Source organism: Anopheles coluzzii, chromosome 3 (genome assembly GCF_943734685.1).
Source record: "Anopheles coluzzii chromosome 3, AcolN3, whole genome shotgun sequence".
In the NCBI taxonomy this organism is placed as follows: Eukaryota; Metazoa; Arthropoda; class Insecta; order Diptera; family Culicidae; genus Anopheles; species Anopheles coluzzii.
In genome coordinates, this window is record NC_064671.1 from 56,147,261 (window position 1) to 56,164,243 (window position 16,983).

At 39.2% G+C, this 16,983-nt stretch overlaps 1 protein-coding gene across 8 annotated transcripts in view; it reads right to left on the minus strand.

The window, feature by feature from the left end:
* Positions 1 to 809: 809 nt before the first annotated feature.
* The window catches only part of LOC120955414 (protein Fe65 homolog), a 35,644-nt gene continuing 19,470 nt past the window's right edge, over positions 810 to 16,983 (minus strand). For 4 of the 8 annotated variants that reach the window (XM_040376267.2, XM_040376268.2, XM_040376265.2 and 1 more), the window contains 13 exons: positions 12,400 to 12,570; positions 7,094 to 7,325; positions 6,682 to 7,013; positions 6,296 to 6,605; positions 6,014 to 6,203; positions 5,817 to 5,944; positions 5,283 to 5,288; positions 4,968 to 5,066; positions 4,745 to 4,875; positions 4,474 to 4,673; positions 4,217 to 4,399; positions 3,974 to 4,141; positions 810 to 3,880 (listed from right to left, as the gene is read on the minus strand). In XM_040376267.2, the coding sequence (XP_040232201.1) occupies positions 3,995 to 4,141; positions 4,217 to 4,399; positions 4,474 to 4,673; positions 4,745 to 4,875; positions 4,968 to 5,066; positions 5,283 to 5,288; positions 5,817 to 5,944; positions 6,014 to 6,203; positions 6,296 to 6,605; positions 6,682 to 7,013; positions 7,094 to 7,325; positions 12,400 to 12,544 (2,103 nt within the window). In that variant the 5' untranslated portion in view covers positions 12,545 to 12,570 and the 3' untranslated portion in view covers positions 810 to 3,880; positions 3,974 to 3,994. Of the gene's footprint in view, positions 3,881 to 3,973; positions 4,142 to 4,216; positions 4,400 to 4,473; positions 4,674 to 4,744; positions 4,876 to 4,967; positions 5,067 to 5,282; positions 5,289 to 5,816; positions 5,945 to 6,013; positions 6,204 to 6,295; positions 6,606 to 6,681; positions 7,014 to 7,093; positions 7,326 to 12,399; positions 12,571 to 13,940; positions 14,513 to 16,983 lie in introns of those variants that run through there. The other 4 variants (XM_040376273.2, XM_040376272.2, XM_040376271.2 and 1 more) reach the window with 3 other exon arrangements.

A 16,983-nucleotide genomic window follows, 5' to 3' on the forward strand; every position in this document is an offset into this window, starting at 1 on the left:
TACGTAGTTTTGTTTTCTTCATGTGATTTGTAGATATTTTTTATAGTAGTAGTACAACTCTCATAACATGTCCATTTGTTTTCGGGTTTTAAGTGGTATTCGCGAGTGTTTAGCTGATCTGCATTTTTTTCTATTCACTTTTGAACCGTTTTAAATCGCTAACTCATTAGTATGTTTATTTATCCTGCTGTTATGTGTTACCTTGTTACTGCTACTACATCTGTAGGTTCATCTTGCCAGTTCAGTTCGTTCCAAAAGTTCAGCTAGTTGGTCTGTGGTGTTAGCGTAAAATGTTCAAGCGATAGCAGCGGCACTGTCGAATTTAGCTTTCAGCTCCCATATGATAGTGATACATTTGTTAATCGGATGTATTCCGATGTCTGTACATCGTGAATCAAGTATTGGTTTTATGATAAAAATAATAGTTAGGTGTTTTTTCCATCGCCATGCATACGTTTTGTGGGACAAGAATTATCTCATGGGGAAAGCGTTTCGCTTTGACCGAATCGTTTATGCACAAGAGCGTATGCTTTTAGCGCATTTTTTAGCGCAGCACGTATAAGCCGTATAAGCTGGCCTACAAATGTTTTAAAAATAGTGTTTAAAAAAAGATTAAAATAGGTTGACCCAGCCATTCAGCATTAACAAAATCCATCACAATTGTTTAACACTTCTTTTGTTTTATTTAGCAAGGACGGCCGTTTAACTGTACTCTTACAGTTGCATTCGCGCATACAACATTCGATTAAATAATGGCAAGGGACACTAAAATGGCCAATCACAAATCAAGTACACCATACGCTTTTGGATAATTTTGTTCAAGCCCTTTATTTAAATTATACCAAAACAGAAATCGTTTCATGCCTGACAAACCGGTGGATGAAAAGTATCTTGAACGAACGGAATGTTGTCATTTCACAATTCGGTATAGCTAGTCATACAAAAAACCTGCAAAATTACATGATATTAGCATCTGTTGGTAGTATTTCTTTCTCATTGTATTGTATTGTGATACACGATTGTTTCTTGCAAGCTTTATCAAGCCGTTTTTGTTTTACCTAGTATCGATTATGTCTAATGTTTCATGTTTGTAACATTTTGTTTACAAGATTTTCGTTATATCTCTTTGGTAGCACAAAATAGCTCGATGTGATTCTCATTCTGCTGTCTATCTTTACTTTGTCGCTTTTTGCATGAGTATGCGGTATGCGGTATCCTCTCACCGGGATGCTACGTGTAAGCTTCAACAAAAATATAGCAAGACATACAGCTAAGAAAATCTTTTCTCTCGTTTTTCTCGTCTCTCTTCCTCCTTTGCTTGGTTTGTTTGTCTATTTTGGGGAGGCAACCAGCATGCCAGCATATTCTCTGTTTCATTTAAATTCCTGATTTCTTGTTTTCGGTGTAGTGAGTCAATAAGGGTTTCCTCTGTATATCGAATATAGCACAATTGGTCCATGCAATGTAGTACAATATAGGAAGGAGCTATCAAACTATCTCGTTCCAAAGATCATGACTTTGTTTCACTAAAAGTGACAGATTAATTGACTATAAAATTATTAAACATGACGGTACAAACATAAATGAGATGATATTTGTGATTTGACATAAGTATTCTATAGCCAGCCCACTACAAATAGTTGATGTTGTAGATTAGTTAGTAAACTAATAAATGAAAACACTAAACTAAATGTTTGAAAATCAAACAGCCCCAACAGTTTTTTAAGCGCAATTGATCATAACGGTAGGACTTGCATATTCGCATGCTGGAACCAAGCATACAAATAGACATCACACAGGAACGTTACTGAAAGGACGAATTTGTACCACAACTTCAACGTCGACGGAAAATTGTGAGAAGGGAAACGATTATTTCTGGGCAGATTATTTTGTATCTTTTAAAAAAAATCCTCCCTAAATCCTATTTGCGAGCCTTTGGTTTGTTTGGTTGCCACTGTACTTTTCCCGCTTCAACACAATTCTCTATTTCATTTTTCTTTGCACATAATTTCACCTCACTCTCACCCATCCACATTTCTTCATTCCTTCGATTTTGTTTCGCTATAAATTTAGAATAGTTCCTAAAGCAAACGCAATCTGTGATATAGCAAAAATAATATATCTATCGTTTTGTCATTATCTCTTTCGTATGTTCAGCACCGCTACTACTATATTTAGTCATTGAGGCGGTAGCTATCACTGTTTTTTTAAGGGAAAGCAACGGATCGGTTTACGTACACGCTAGGCAAAAGGCGTTACACAAGCTGTTTTCATAGTTTTCTAAAACTGATTTACATGGTGCACATAGCATTGTGTGTGATTTTTTCTTGTTTTTTTGTTGCTGCCCTGAAACTTTAGCCCTACCACCTTCAAATCTGTATTATGAGGGTTTCGGGTCATCCGCTCTTAGTTCGCTTACCTCTTTAAGTGTAACTTGCCCTGTTTCCTTTCTTTTTTTATTACTGCTGCTTTGTTACAAAAATATAGAAATGTAAATTTATATACACCGAGCGTGGAAATATATCTAAATTGAACGGCAGTTTCGATTCGCTAATGGTATGTTTTATTCTAAAGAATAGAGTTGGTATGAATAAATGTAGATAAAAAAAAGAAACGCACAAGAAAACAATTAAAAGGCTTGAAAAGCAAGCTCTTTGCCTGATCTACCACCTTGTCCCTCGTGAGAATTTCGATGACATTGAGAACATATTTTATTGCGGAAATTTACGTTACGGCTCGAATCCGTACGTTGTCGACACTAAAACAAACTGAAACATTGTCGTAATAGCAATACAAAACTGAAATTAATTTCACTCCCATTTTGCTTTTAGTATAAGCAAACAAAACTGTAAACTTCCTTAGAGTATACACATTTGTGAATCACACAGTTTAGTTTCCCAAGAAATAAGCATGCCTATTTCATGCTCAAGCATGCAGCACTTGTGAAGCCAAGCCAAGGTGGTACGCATTACCTTCTTTCGGTAGATAACTTCGTGCTTCCACGATCCTCGTTTTTGCGATACATTTACCTTTCGGCAGAGTCAATCTGCGCCAATTACGCGTATAACAACATTACAAACTGCCGCCAGTTCAGCCGTAATCATTGAACATTAATGGAAATGATCGTGCAATGCTACAAATGTAAACTAAGCGATCCATCATCTAGTTTCACGCATATCGACCGCACAGCAGCCAACTCTCGCATACAGAAGATCTACGACACACTTTTACAAAATGCATCCAATAATGTTCAAAATTCTTTGTTGTAGGATCTACAGGGCGATCTACGCTCACAGTGCACTAGGGTGATGTACCAAACGTTCTCCTAATTCCATCAATACAGCGACAAGGCGAAAGTGTAGCAATATCGAACGTTGCTTTAGCAAGCACGCATTGAAGCGAATGCATGTTTGATATAGAATGGTTAATGCGTTGTCCTTCGTCTTATGTCTGGCGGTGCTATATAATGCACCAGTGGCTGTAGCATTAAAAGTGTATTCAGCTCTTCTTAAGTAACTTGTTGCCAGTCCGAGCAGTTTCCAAATGATTCTTCCATGACGGAATCAAGCGTCTTAATACTACCGTCATTAATCGTATCGATAGCAGCTTGATTGGCCTCATGGTTTATATTTGCCGGTTTCGGTTGGTTATCGTCGATCGCTACACTCGAGTGTGGCTCTGCCGCTCCTAAACCCTTGCCAGAAGTAGTTTTCCGGCGTTGGTTGTTGCTGTATTTGACTAAGTTTATCTTTTGCCAGGCTACTGGCAGCATCGAATGCTAAGGACTGTTCGGATGCTCAAAAATTTTCTTGCTGATCAATGGCGATTGCAGATGCCGATGCGGAATAACTTCCCTCTCTGGAGGAAGTGGCCAGATTTCCTGAAATGGAGGAAAAATACACACACCAAATCACACACTACACACGAAAGATGTACATTTAAGTGTCAAACTACGGTGTAAAAGCAATCTTACCTGCAGAGATCTGGCTCGTTCTCAGGAACTGACCTTATCCTTTTTAAGCGAGAACGAGCTCATCAAGTTTTTTAAAGTCGCACCAATTCCCTTTCCTGGCGTTTGCGAATCGGCTGAGTAACGGCCGCTGCCTTCAGGGTGAGCATCCAAACATTTTTGGTAACGCAACTGCAGAAAAAAATAAAAAAAAGTGCAGAATTAGTGTGGTTTCAGTACAAAAATCACAAACGCCTATACCCTTACCTTACAAGCGGCTTCTATCGTTTTGCAAAGTGGTCCGCTTGTTGGTTCACAGTAAAATACATGTGCTACAAACTTATCCTGTGCAGTGTGCATGATGAATGCGCACTGCTGCACATTTTTACCAATACCCAAGAAGCTTAAGTACCGTACACGACATTCGCTAAGCAAGCGTCCATCAGGATCCTGCATGGATGTAATGAGAAATGCATAGGTTAGAAAATGTGACACACTAATCCTATTGACTGGAGAACACTAACCGATGAGTTGACGCTAATCATACTAGGAGCTACTGCGACATTTACAGAGTCCCAGTTTTCTGGTAGCGTGCAGGAAGTCAGTTTATCGATGGCATCATTCAGCACCTCCATTCCGGTCGGTTGGTTTACTTCCACACAGCCAACGTACTGTGCCCGTAATACTTTCTTCGGTTCTTCCATTGGAGTAGGGAATGATTGTGCTATAGGAAACGGAATTCGAAAAAAATCAGATAACAGCTCGAATCACATTTCGGCAACTAGCAAAACCTACGGTGTCGTATCCAGCGTCGGTTTTCAGTCGGTAGATCCGTGGGACGTATAGCGCACCGTGTGCTGTTCATGTTGGATCCATTTGCATCGAGTTGGAGGGAACGTTCGATCATTATTCGCTTACAAATATCTCTGCAAATGGGAAACAGTTCAATGTGTGGTTACAACCTAACTTCGCTACAAAAGTGCCAATCCATCTAACGGCACGAAATATGACTGTGTACCTGAGCGTATTTGCAATCGTCCTGGCAGCAGTTTCACAGCGAAACACGTGACACATGTGTATTCTGGTGAGACGATCACGCGCAACATACGCAAAATCCCTGCAATGAAAGCGAAAAGAACACAAAAACACACAAATACAATCGGAGCTATACGCCGTGGGTTTACTTATTGCTTTAACGCTATCGATTGCTTTCCATTCCTAAACTCGTATCTCGCGTATCTCGGGGGAGCTCACTGCTGCGTGTAGCAAGGACCCTCCGGGTTGATATGGGTGCGAGACGTTACGTACTTATGGCTCGATTCCATTAATTTACCTTTCACTGCAAACCGGACAAAACGTCCGCATCGTTCAGATACGCGAGTTGTGTTTGTGTTTATATCGTATAAGTGTGGTGTCGTGCATCGTTACCACCATCATCATTATCATCGTCGCCATCAATAAAACGCCGGTACGTAGAAATGAAAACGGAAAAGAAAAACATGTATAGAAAACGAGAAAATCGATAACAGTAAAGAGATGGAAAACAACGCCAGGAGGAAGGAGCAACGTGTTGTGAGTAAGAACAGCAAGCAAGATGTTTAGGAAATCGTGATAGAATACAACAAATAATTAAACTCACAAAAGAACAACCAACGCAGATAGCAACACAACAAGATGAGCGTATACATTACAAAATAAATACAGAAATAAAGGAACCGTTTTCGTTGCACGTGAATCTCATGGGTGTATGAGTGGCGATTGTTGGTCATATCCGATGCTATCGGTGATGGGTACCGAATTGCTGTAAGCCTAATAAAAAATCCCTAATGCCTGATCTGAGCTACGTCCTCGTCAGAATTGCACTTACCGGCCATTATCACGTCCGACACCCCATACGCGTATCGTGTGAATTGGCTGTGAGTTTAATATTGTCAAATTTTCCGGATCTATCAACTTCAGTGCGCCTTCGTCAAGGTCCATGAACAAATCTTTACCCTAAGGGGCACAAGAAAACAATTAGTTAGTAACATTTCCGCAGCACATTTTTCAGTACTGTTGACATACATCACCCCAGCGCCCCACTACGTCGAGCATATCGTTGCGCCCTAAGGACAGATCAACGATGCATTTATTAACGGCTTTGGATGAGCGTTCCGGTGTTAAATCTTCTTCCGCAATCTCGACCCAACCAAGCGAACGCACCGCAAACCGAATTGGTCGATCTGTATCAGATTTGAGAGGGAAGCTTCGTCGCCTAGATGCAAAAAGTAAAGGAAATCGAAAACCACGTGCGTATGTTTATGGAGCCTTTCAAACTTTACGAAGGCACTTAAACCCGACACTCACTTCAACGCCACATCCTCCCGGCGGCGTCGCTCGTCTTCCTGATCCAATGCCGAGCTGGTGCTACTTCTGGTGACGGAGGACGTCATACTGTCGTAGAGGGCGGATTTGCTGTTGCCACTAGCGCCATTGCCTTCCTTCGGATTGCCGTACAGATTGTTCAAGGCCTGGGTGAAGGAGGAATTCTGTATACTTCGCGGTATGGGAATGCTGGGTGTCTTCAATTCACGACTGCTAGCGTCCTTTGGCCACACAGGCGGTTCGCGCTGGATGGTGCCCGATTTGATATGCCAGTAGTAAGCACCTCCATTGTCTGTGTATTATCATTAAAGCATGAATAGAAGTTTTGTTCGCTGCTCCACCGAAAGTGTAACTACATGTTCACCTACCCTCGTGTTTCTCCCAGCCCGGTGGTAGATCGTTTGTTTTGTCCTTGTCTTCGATTGCGTCGATATCTTCCCGCTTTCCTTTCTCCTCGCCATCCCTCGCACCGTCTCCGTCCGGCTCGTCGTCGTCAGCGTCGTCCTCTTCCGGTGGCACTTCCCCTACCTCGGTCTGTTTCCGCTTGTTCGGCAACGCGTACAGGTCGTCCGAATTGAGCGTGCCGGGAATGTGTTGAATCTCTTGCGTTTTTTCGCCATGCTCCGGTTCCTGATCTTTCTGCGTTTTCGACTCGTTCGGAGACGTGTCGCTAAGCAACGTTTTCTTTTCCTTCGGGGAACTGTCAAACAGCCAGAACACATTATCAATGCTGAAGATGCTGGAAGGCAACGCACGCCGATGGAAATTCAAAATAGCTACCTTTCGTCTGCACCGCCCTTCAGCTCTACGCCCATTGTGCCAAGGTCAAGCATTCCGTAACCCTTGCGATTGTTGCCGATCATTTGCGAACCATTCTGTACGCCCGCAATCGGTCGTAGTGTACCCTGCTGCTGCAATTCAGAAATGATTTCCTCGTACAGATGAGAATTGCGTTCCATTCGCTGAGGATCCATATGATAGTTGGGGTTTTCGTAACTCAAAAGACCATTTTCTGTAGTGACAAAGGAAATAAATGGTAGTAGGTAGAACAAAACAACCAAATCTTGTGAATTTAAAAGCTAGCAGCAAACTTATGGGCGTAACATTCAATCACTGTCCAGCATTTGTGTATTAGTTTAACATATTAGCATTTAACGTAATTGTGAAATTGATGTATATTTGTCCTAGTCTTCATCGTTTTTCTAATATGTACTGTTTCTGTTTATTTTGAAAGTACAGTAACACCACGCTGAATAGGAACTGTCTAGTTATCATCGATAAGAAGAACAAATTGTTATTTAAATGAGATACACGGCTAGTAGGATCCAAAATCTTACCAATTTTTGAATTGGATTTCTTGTTCTTAAACCAACATCATCAATGTTACTTGTTGACAAGAAATGAGGTGGAATAAATATTGATTTTTACCAAATATTATTCTTGTACACTACACCTTTTAAAAATAACGTCACCTAGTTATCGATGATTGTTTTTGTTATGGCAATCATATACTTTTGGATTTTTTAAAATAAAAATCTTAAATTTATTTAAACAATATTTTGCCCAAACAAAAATCACACGGAAATTTGTATTCTAGACAATAATCACCTGTATAATAAGAGCTTACACTTATCACTTATATGGGGAGTGCATAGAATGCTCCAACATCTTTAATACATTATTAAAAACCTGTAAATCAATAAACCAAAATTAATCTCGCCATTACCGCGTTACATGTTTCATGTAACAAGTTGTTTTTAAAAACAAATACAGTAAATTGTCGATCATCCGGGGACGGATTATTGCAGTGAATGAGTAGTAATAAATCATTTGCAATCAAACTGTCTGTATTGACACGAATTATATTAGCAGTAAATTAAAACATTTGTGAACTAAGACTCTTTTAAACTCTTTTCGAAGTTTAGTTTGAAGTTAGTACGCTAACTCGATCAGTACTAGTTATAAGAATAGTCGCACGAAAACGAGAGATTAAGGGAATAAGAAAGAGAGTTAAATATTCATAATCTCATTGAATTAATTCATAATATCACTCTTAGAATTTAGAGTAATAAAAAACTTCTGTGATAGAGGATCCAATTGGCGATGCGATTTAAATCATTCATTCGAATTTAATGCATGAATGAATTGTTTATAATTGTCGTATAATTGTTGTGTAAATATAACACTTTTCTTGTACTTGTTTTTCAACATTATATACTTTTTAGTTTTCGAGTCGATCGAGTTTTGTACCATAAAGTGTCCATTAGCTGGGAAACTAGATTTTCTACTATCGTTGAAAGAAAAACTCCATGATGAAAAGAAAAAGCGGCCACAAGCTCTAAACAATGGTCTGGAAAAATCGTAGGTCGCAAAATAGTTCCTTCGGCGGGCGGTCTATATTGAATGGGATCAGCTACCAACAACAATTTGCCAATTGTACCGCGCAAAACAACAAACGGCGGTATAACAAGTTTTTGTGTACAAAAATAATCACCTAGGATTTAGTGGAGTCGTACAATTAAGAATCGCAAGTCCATCCCAATTATATCGTTTCGCTAATTCGCACAAAACGCATTCTAATTGCCACTTGTTTGCGTAAGCTTGCATTTTGTTAGCAGTTGTATTGCAGATATAAGGACAGTTAGCTCGTCATGTTTAATGTTTGAAAACTAGATATTTCACATATGAATTAATTCAAAATGAATAAACTAAAAAAAGCAGTATATATTTTTTACAAAAACAATAAAAACAAATTAATAACAAAACAAAGTATTCCACATCAACAGATTTGTTTGTCATCACGAAAACAAAAACATAACGGACACTTCGTAAACATGCATAACAAATATTGCCACATCGTACACAGAGAACAAAAAATACTGGCGAAATGGGCATACAACTTTTCTTACAGAAAAAATGAATTTTATACTTTGCAAAAAAAATCAAACTTGGTGAAAAAAAGATTCTTTGCGAATGTAATTGTAATGCAAAGTTGTTGTTAAACTAAATTTTTATCATTTTATATTTATGAAGTAATAAGAATTCAGATAGCTGTAGAAAAGAAGCTTTAAATTAATCAATGGCTTTTACAAACACCTAAGAGTTTAATAAATTAGAAAACCATTTTTTTTGTTCAACTTTATTCAATTTAACCCACTGAAAAATAAGAATGGAAACCTTTCTGAAAATTAACTGTTTATTGATCTCCATTTGTAGCAAGAACTTGTGTATGCATTACTAATTTAACCCAACAACCTGAGAGGTAAATGAGGCAAAAAATAGTTCAAAGTTTTTATAATAAAAACATCTAACCAAGCAATGACTCATACATACTCATAAGAGAAAGCAAATGACATTTCATTCTTAATTGGTGATATTTTGCTTTTATCAAACACCTGTAAACGAAACCAATACTGGTACCAGGAGTGCGTGTCTCCTAATTCTGTCTCGCTGTAAACGTTTCTAAACAACTGGTTGTTGATCGATTTTCTCTTCGGTGTCGCTTGTACTTTTAGTGCCACCGATAAACCAAACCGAGCATGGAAAAACGGATCAATTTTCCAACCACTTTCTGACGCTTTTGCAATAGCGGCGGGCAGGCATTTGAACGCGCACACACACACAGTAAAAGGACCTTATTCTTTCTCTTTGCAAAGGTCGCCAGTAAGTAAACCGAAGAGAATCTGTTCGCCAGCACAAAAGGGAACAGGCGGCAACACTGCACGTTGTGGATGGTTGCCCTATAAGACTCCACGAACACCATTGCTGCAAGCCGTGATCGTTCTTCTTTTCCACCAGTTTAGCTAAATATTGCCGGCAGCATAAATTGCCCCGATGCGCACCTGAAACGTGGAAGTCGGAAAACTTACCATCAACTGCTGGCAGGCCGACAACAGGCGTCAGGCGTCATAAAAGTGACGCACGTGTAATGAAATCTGAATCATAAAAGTGTGGCAGTCAAGCCGTCTTACGCTCACGGCCCTACGCCCCTGATGGTTTGACCGACTGTAAATGGCACGGGTGCGGAAGGTTTTTGCTATAGCGTCTCAAGTCTACCTCAGTCTGAATATGTTTTTTTTTTTTATCTGACAAGATGGTAACGAATATAACGTGAAAAAAATGCCAAACGTGCTTTTGGAAAGGGGAAAATGTTTGCTCAATTGGAAAACAACCACCGTTACACGGGTACGGGATTGGAAAAACCCGTATGAATTTTAAGTTTCTGAAACGATTGCTGCGGCGAAATGGAAGCATTTGAATTTGCCTCCCATCGCGAGAAAAAGGCATTTTTAGGCTTTCAGAAAACAGCTGTCTATGTTTTCATTGATTGCATATTTTAAGCCCACGTTCCAACGCTTCCTTGCAGTTTTTCACCAAATCCGTTAAAGGTTCCGGTTCAGCTTGCCATCGTGGGGGGCATTAATTTACGACCGGTAATGACGAAAGTTTAGTCTTCAGTCACTGTTGAACATCCGTCAGTGTGATAAGCGCAAGGTGTTATTCATCCAGTTACGGTGCAGAAGGAGCACCGAGACAGCTAATGTTGCTTGGGGATGATAGAATGACCGTCATTCGACTAGCATAGCACGGGTATATCTTCTATCGTTGCATTGGGAGTCATATTTTGCCATAACGCAAAAGCAAGTACAGATATTTTGTAGTATCCTATGTTAACGATCGCTGCACCTTTACTCTTCACTATCACGTTATTTTAATGAATGTCATTAGTACATTATAGTTGGTATATTATATTTCACGCTGGTTGGTTAGTCACTGGAACTAGATGGATGAACTACTTCAATTTCATCACATAACATGATAGACATGGTCCGTAGTATAGTCATCACAATTCCGGCTTCTAGTCCTGACTGTCCTAACTCAAGAAAGGTTTCAACCTTTTCAGAAGGTTTCAACAACTATATAAAAGATAACGAGAGTCTGACGAGTTAGAAATACGATACATTTCTTTCTTTGAAGTATCGATTATTCAAAAAATGATTAAACTTTAAGGCTAATTTAAGAACACTCTTTAATATGATGACAGTTTGTTTCAACAACGTAATTAAACATCATATTTATTTGCAACGAGTGTTCTGAATGCTTTAAAGATACTATGTAAACAGTGTTTAATCAGTAAGAAGTCATTAACCTCGTAATTTTTCAAAGATACTACTAACTCACTTCTGACTACACCGGATTTTCATTTCAAATGCAAACATCAAATAGCTGGAACTGGTGTCGTACAACAACTTCACAAAACAGTTTAACCTCATCCGTCAGCTGGTAATGAGGTCAGCCATGCGATTTGTGGTGTGATCGAATAGGGTAGTAACCGCACCATCCTTGCACGATTCACTTTACGACACAGCTAGTCCTTGTTTCACTTGGACATTCACTTGGTGGAGGGAATAAATAAATTAAAATGCAATAAAAGCACACTTTCACGAGCCAAAAATAAACACCATAAAACTAATTCTGCTCTAATCTAATAATCCTCCAGCAAGCCAGAAACGCTTGTCGAACATTCATGGGGAGTGCTGCTGCTGACCTTTACACGGGTGGGTAAACCCCGTCATGTTCGTTGTACAGATGTGTTCATGGACATGTAAACACTTTCGGCATACGTTCGGTTGGCCCAAGCGAACGTCCCAAGGAGGAACGCACCCACTTTTGGGTTAAGTGTTATGTGAAGGAAAGCACTAGAATGGTGAATGCCAAAATGGACTTTCGTCCGATGTTTCTTTTCGGCAAAACGTGTTCGATTGCGGTACGAGATAAGATATTCTGAATAATTCGGAGCTCTTTACATTTTTCCTAATACGAAAGCTGATGCAAAAGCATTTAAACAGATTGATTTTTTTCCAAAAGGTTACATTTAACAACATAAATAAATACATACAACAACATGATCAATAACAGCAAAAGCAAACAAAGCTAACAACACTTAATAGAGTTTTTAAACAAGTACACAGCAAAAGCATGTGTATGCAACAAGAAAACCCAAAAAAATGACACAATTCCGGCAGTGCTTACAGGAATCATTGAACAGCGGAAAACGTCAATCTCTATTAAGCACAATCATTTACCTAGGAAAATGTCATCATCGTCGATATTTTGCTGATTGGCAAGCGTTGCAATTGCCGCCATAATTTTACAAAACTCTATTAATGAGGGTGGCGGCAGCAAGGCCACACTCAAAGGTTGACGGATCAAAATATCACCTGACAACATTCAACTACTAACGAGCCGCGTCTTACCTGAAACGAGAAGGAAAGATAATCATAAATTAATTATCTGCAATTAATCTGGGTCGGAGAAAATTGTGTTGGTTGAGAATTGATTTCTTTTTGTTGTTTTAGATAGTGTATAAGTATTTAATAGTGTCTTTTTCCAACATATTTTCTGAAGAAAAAAACACATTTTAGGACTAAAAATGGTGGCTAAGCTATGACTAACTTCCTTTACAAAGCGGCTACACTGAAATTAACAAATAACGCAAACTGATTGCTGATTCGCAAACAAGTTTATAAAGTGGCCATATAGTGGGAGCATTCAAATGAACTATTCGAAGTCAGTACATTCGAATCATATTTTCTACATATGCAGTGCCCTCGATCCCTTGAATCAATACGCATACGGCTGAAATATGGGGCGTCCCTATATGAACTGTCCCATAATCATCAACTCTAACGACGAAATAACATGCCCGTCATGGATTTAAACCTAGAAAGGACCGTCCCCCGGTAGCAAGGATTGACTTATCCGGCTGCGTGGTAATGAATTAAGTCTCGAACGGCTATAAAGGTAGGCATGTCAACCTTCCAAAGTGACAAATATCGCAAAAAAACAACCACATATTTTTAACTACATTATAGTTGTTCAATATAATGTTAAATACTGACTATCATGATATGGTTAAACCAATCAAATCACTAAAAGCAATGCCCATTTGTATCTAAGACCCTCCTCTACCGACTACAGTTGCTGTACCAAATAGAAAGAAGAGGCACACAAATGCACACAAATGCACGCCATGTTGAATTAGGTAAATATTGTTTTTATCTCTTCAAATGGACTCATAAATTGTTAAAATGGCCATTGTTGTCATGTAGTCAAATTGTCTATTATCTTTAGACAAGGTAAATATGCACAATTCACACTAAAATTTTAAATGATTAATTTGTACTATGTGGGTTTCTTTACGATGACTATTTATATAAAAGAGAAGTTCATTGTCATAAATATTGTTTTACAAATAAATCACTGCAAACTACTTTGCCAGTTATTGGAATATTGTCCAATTTTGGTACATTTTGAACCGGGCTATGCACGTTTTGGGTTCATAATGAAATGTTTTTGTATGTGTAATGTATCGAGCACAATTTCCATACATTTTCTCTATGCATTTTCAAGGATTTGTGTTGTGTGTTCATCCATTCATTCAAAGTAACAACACATTTTTGTATTATTAAACAAACAGAGAAATGTACTGTTACGATGTGCAGAAATAAGTGTAGTTTTTAATTTTATTTTTAATAAAAAGTAGTATTTGTTGATAATTTTTAATCAACAGCAATATAATGTACCGGCTTCAATTTTGAAACACTTTGGCGGTTTGAACACTAACCTATGAAAATGTTGGTTCCTTTCAGTCCCATCGTGACCATAGAATCGGTACCTATTTTTATCGTCAGTATCAGGCCGGTAGTAAGCAGGTTTAGCCTGATCAGCACATCGAGTAGCACACTATTGATTGTGTTTATCAGTAAACACAACGACAACAGTGCGGTACGATACTGCAACCGGTGCCCGTAGTACGCCACTTTGTCCTAAGTTTTCAAACACGCCGAATGAAAACTGATCTAAGCCGGATCAATGCGAAATAGGATATACTCGTCGGTAATTTGAACTGTTTGGCAAACACGTTCTAAAGCATCATCTCACACAATACTATATGATTTAGTGTTTGATTGTGCTGAAAACACCAGAACTGGAAATTAATGTATCGTGTTTGTAGAGCAGAGCTCAGTGTCCGTTTATCGATTTGCAATGGCTTTTCTTGCCAACAAGCTCACTCACACCCGCGACACTGCGAAAAATCAACAACATGGCTTCAGTAAAACAAAAATCACAGTCCAATGATATTGATATCTTTGGATTCGGTTGCACCTAATCAGACTCTAGCAGGTTTGTCTCACTACTTAGCTCCTAACTGCAGGCAAAAAGCCATAAAAATTCACACAAAAAAACATATAGTGCTGGTGGCACACCTTCGCGCACGAGCTGATGGTAACGAACTGAGCTTGTAGCAAAGATCTGACAAAAGCCTTCGACCGGCCGACGAAGCTGACGACGATGTCTACTTCCGGCGGTGACTCATCGTGCTCCAGACAAACCGGCGTCTGCGGTGCAGCGATAGCATCATCTCGACGTAAAACTACACCACCAACACTAGAATCCCTACAAGTACGTCGTATTGGTGCTGTCAAGACTGCCTGCTACGCTAGTAAAAGAGATTCCTTCGACGGTGCAGAAAAAAGCGTATTACTTTAGAATAACACTACTGTTACAGATCGAGCCTGACACATCTATTGCACTCCACACCGGATAAAGTGGACGCTAATAAACATGGGACAATTGCCTTGCCCTACCCAGCTTCTACGATGCTTTGAATGTTCTGACTCAGACGCTCCAGAAGCAACGATGCCACTAATGTCCTTTCCGTGCTGCTCTTTGTTCAGCGAGTTTTGCAATTCTCTCCGACATTTTGCAAAAGCTCTCCTTGGGGGAAGCTTTTCGGTGCATGTACGTTTGCCTGCTCCACTAACTCGTGCTATTTTACTGCACTATTCGTTGTGTTTTCCAACCCAAAAACACATCTGAAATTTTTGTGTGCACTCTCAGTGGATGCTCAGAAATGGTTTATGATGAGTCTGCTAATCCTTCTCCAAACTAGAACAAATCGAACTACGTCCATGAGCCTCGGTATGGGTAAACATACTCAGGAGAAAATATTGTTGCAGTTCATGAGGGGTTTTCCGCTGAACAAGCAGCTTCGCCGGGCCAGAGTGCTGTTTCGTATACCTCTGGGGTATGATTTATGTTCAGCCCTGTTTCGTTGGTCGCCCTTAACGTGCGATTCGCTCTGGCAAACTTTTACGAGAGCATTTTATATACTGAACGTGTAGTGTGAGAGCCCGTACCGCCAAAGCTCACTACAAATGCAGAAAAAAACATGTAAAGCTACTCACGTTCGGACCGTTTTGACGCTCGGCCATGGTATGACGGGGTTTTTCCTCCTTGTCAGAAATGCGCTGGAGAATCATTTTTTACGTGCTTGCACTATTTATGCGATACTACATCATGTCTGTGAGGATTTTTTGAGTCTATGGATTTTTTTACTAATAGCTAGACATTTGTGTTCATCAGCCATTGTTCTGACGTATTGTTTCAGATACACTCTAGCCGATATTTGAAACAAGTATTTCTAAGTTTGGAAACAAAAACTACTATTATTTAGCATCACACAGAAAGTTATAAGTTTCATGTGCAATTGTTTTGGACCACATCATTAGCACAACCATCTACATTTTGCCCACCAGGTAACTCATTTTTACACACTGTTTTCCTCCGAAAAGTAAATATGTGGATTGCTACACTTCGGCGTTACCGCTTCTTACAGTCAATCAGCTTATACCTTTTCTACCGAAATAAGGTAAGTGCAAAAGCCACGTTTTATTCATATTACATTCCGTGCTATTTCCTGAAACGGAAAAACTTTTTACAATCTTGAAGTTTTGTCATTGTCGTGCTCGTTGTCACTTTTTCGTTTTTCGTTTCCCTGCGATACTTACTGATCATACAGCTGGCATGTACAACGGCATAGACGTAAGTTTGGAACAAATGCTCGGATAAAATGAGATTTGGCAAAAAAAAATCAATATCCAAACCCCTAATGAAGAACGAAGCAAAATCGAGCGTCATACGAACAAAACCTATCCTGGTCAGCGGTACCACCGACCTACCGGATGTTGACTCTTTTTCCACATCGTCTGGATAAAACTCTTTCTTTGTTGTAAATTTTTTTGTTTTGTTTTCGTTGCTTCAAAATTTTCCTCCCACTTGGCAAAGGAAGGAACGTAACGTTATCATATTTCCACTGTTTTTTCCTCAATTCAATTACACCGGAAGAGTTTTTAGAAGCAAAACATACATTCATAGTGCAACAGATATCTACCAGCATATTTCGTGAAACCATATAGAAAAAAAAGGTAAAGATAGGCAAGAATAGGGAAACTCTCGGTTGGATTGCTTTAGAATCTACAAGTTCAGGATCTTACTATTCTTGAAGGGCACAACAAAAGAAGCACAATGTTCGTTATGATAAAAAAGGCGCAACAGCACTACTCACAATGAGAGTGGACATCCATTTTTTATCACTTTAGAAGGTATTGATGTGTGTAGAGGGTTCTTTGCACGAGAAGATCAATTTATTCTACTAGATATGTTGCGAAAAACGTTTCTTTTGAACATATCTTTTGGCATTTGCCGTCAGATGGATGGACAACAATAAAAAATGATGTTCAAAATTGCCCAAAATTGAACAATTGCCAAAAATTGCAACATATTGCTACGGCAATACACAGCCACGGGCACGGCTGCGAAATTGG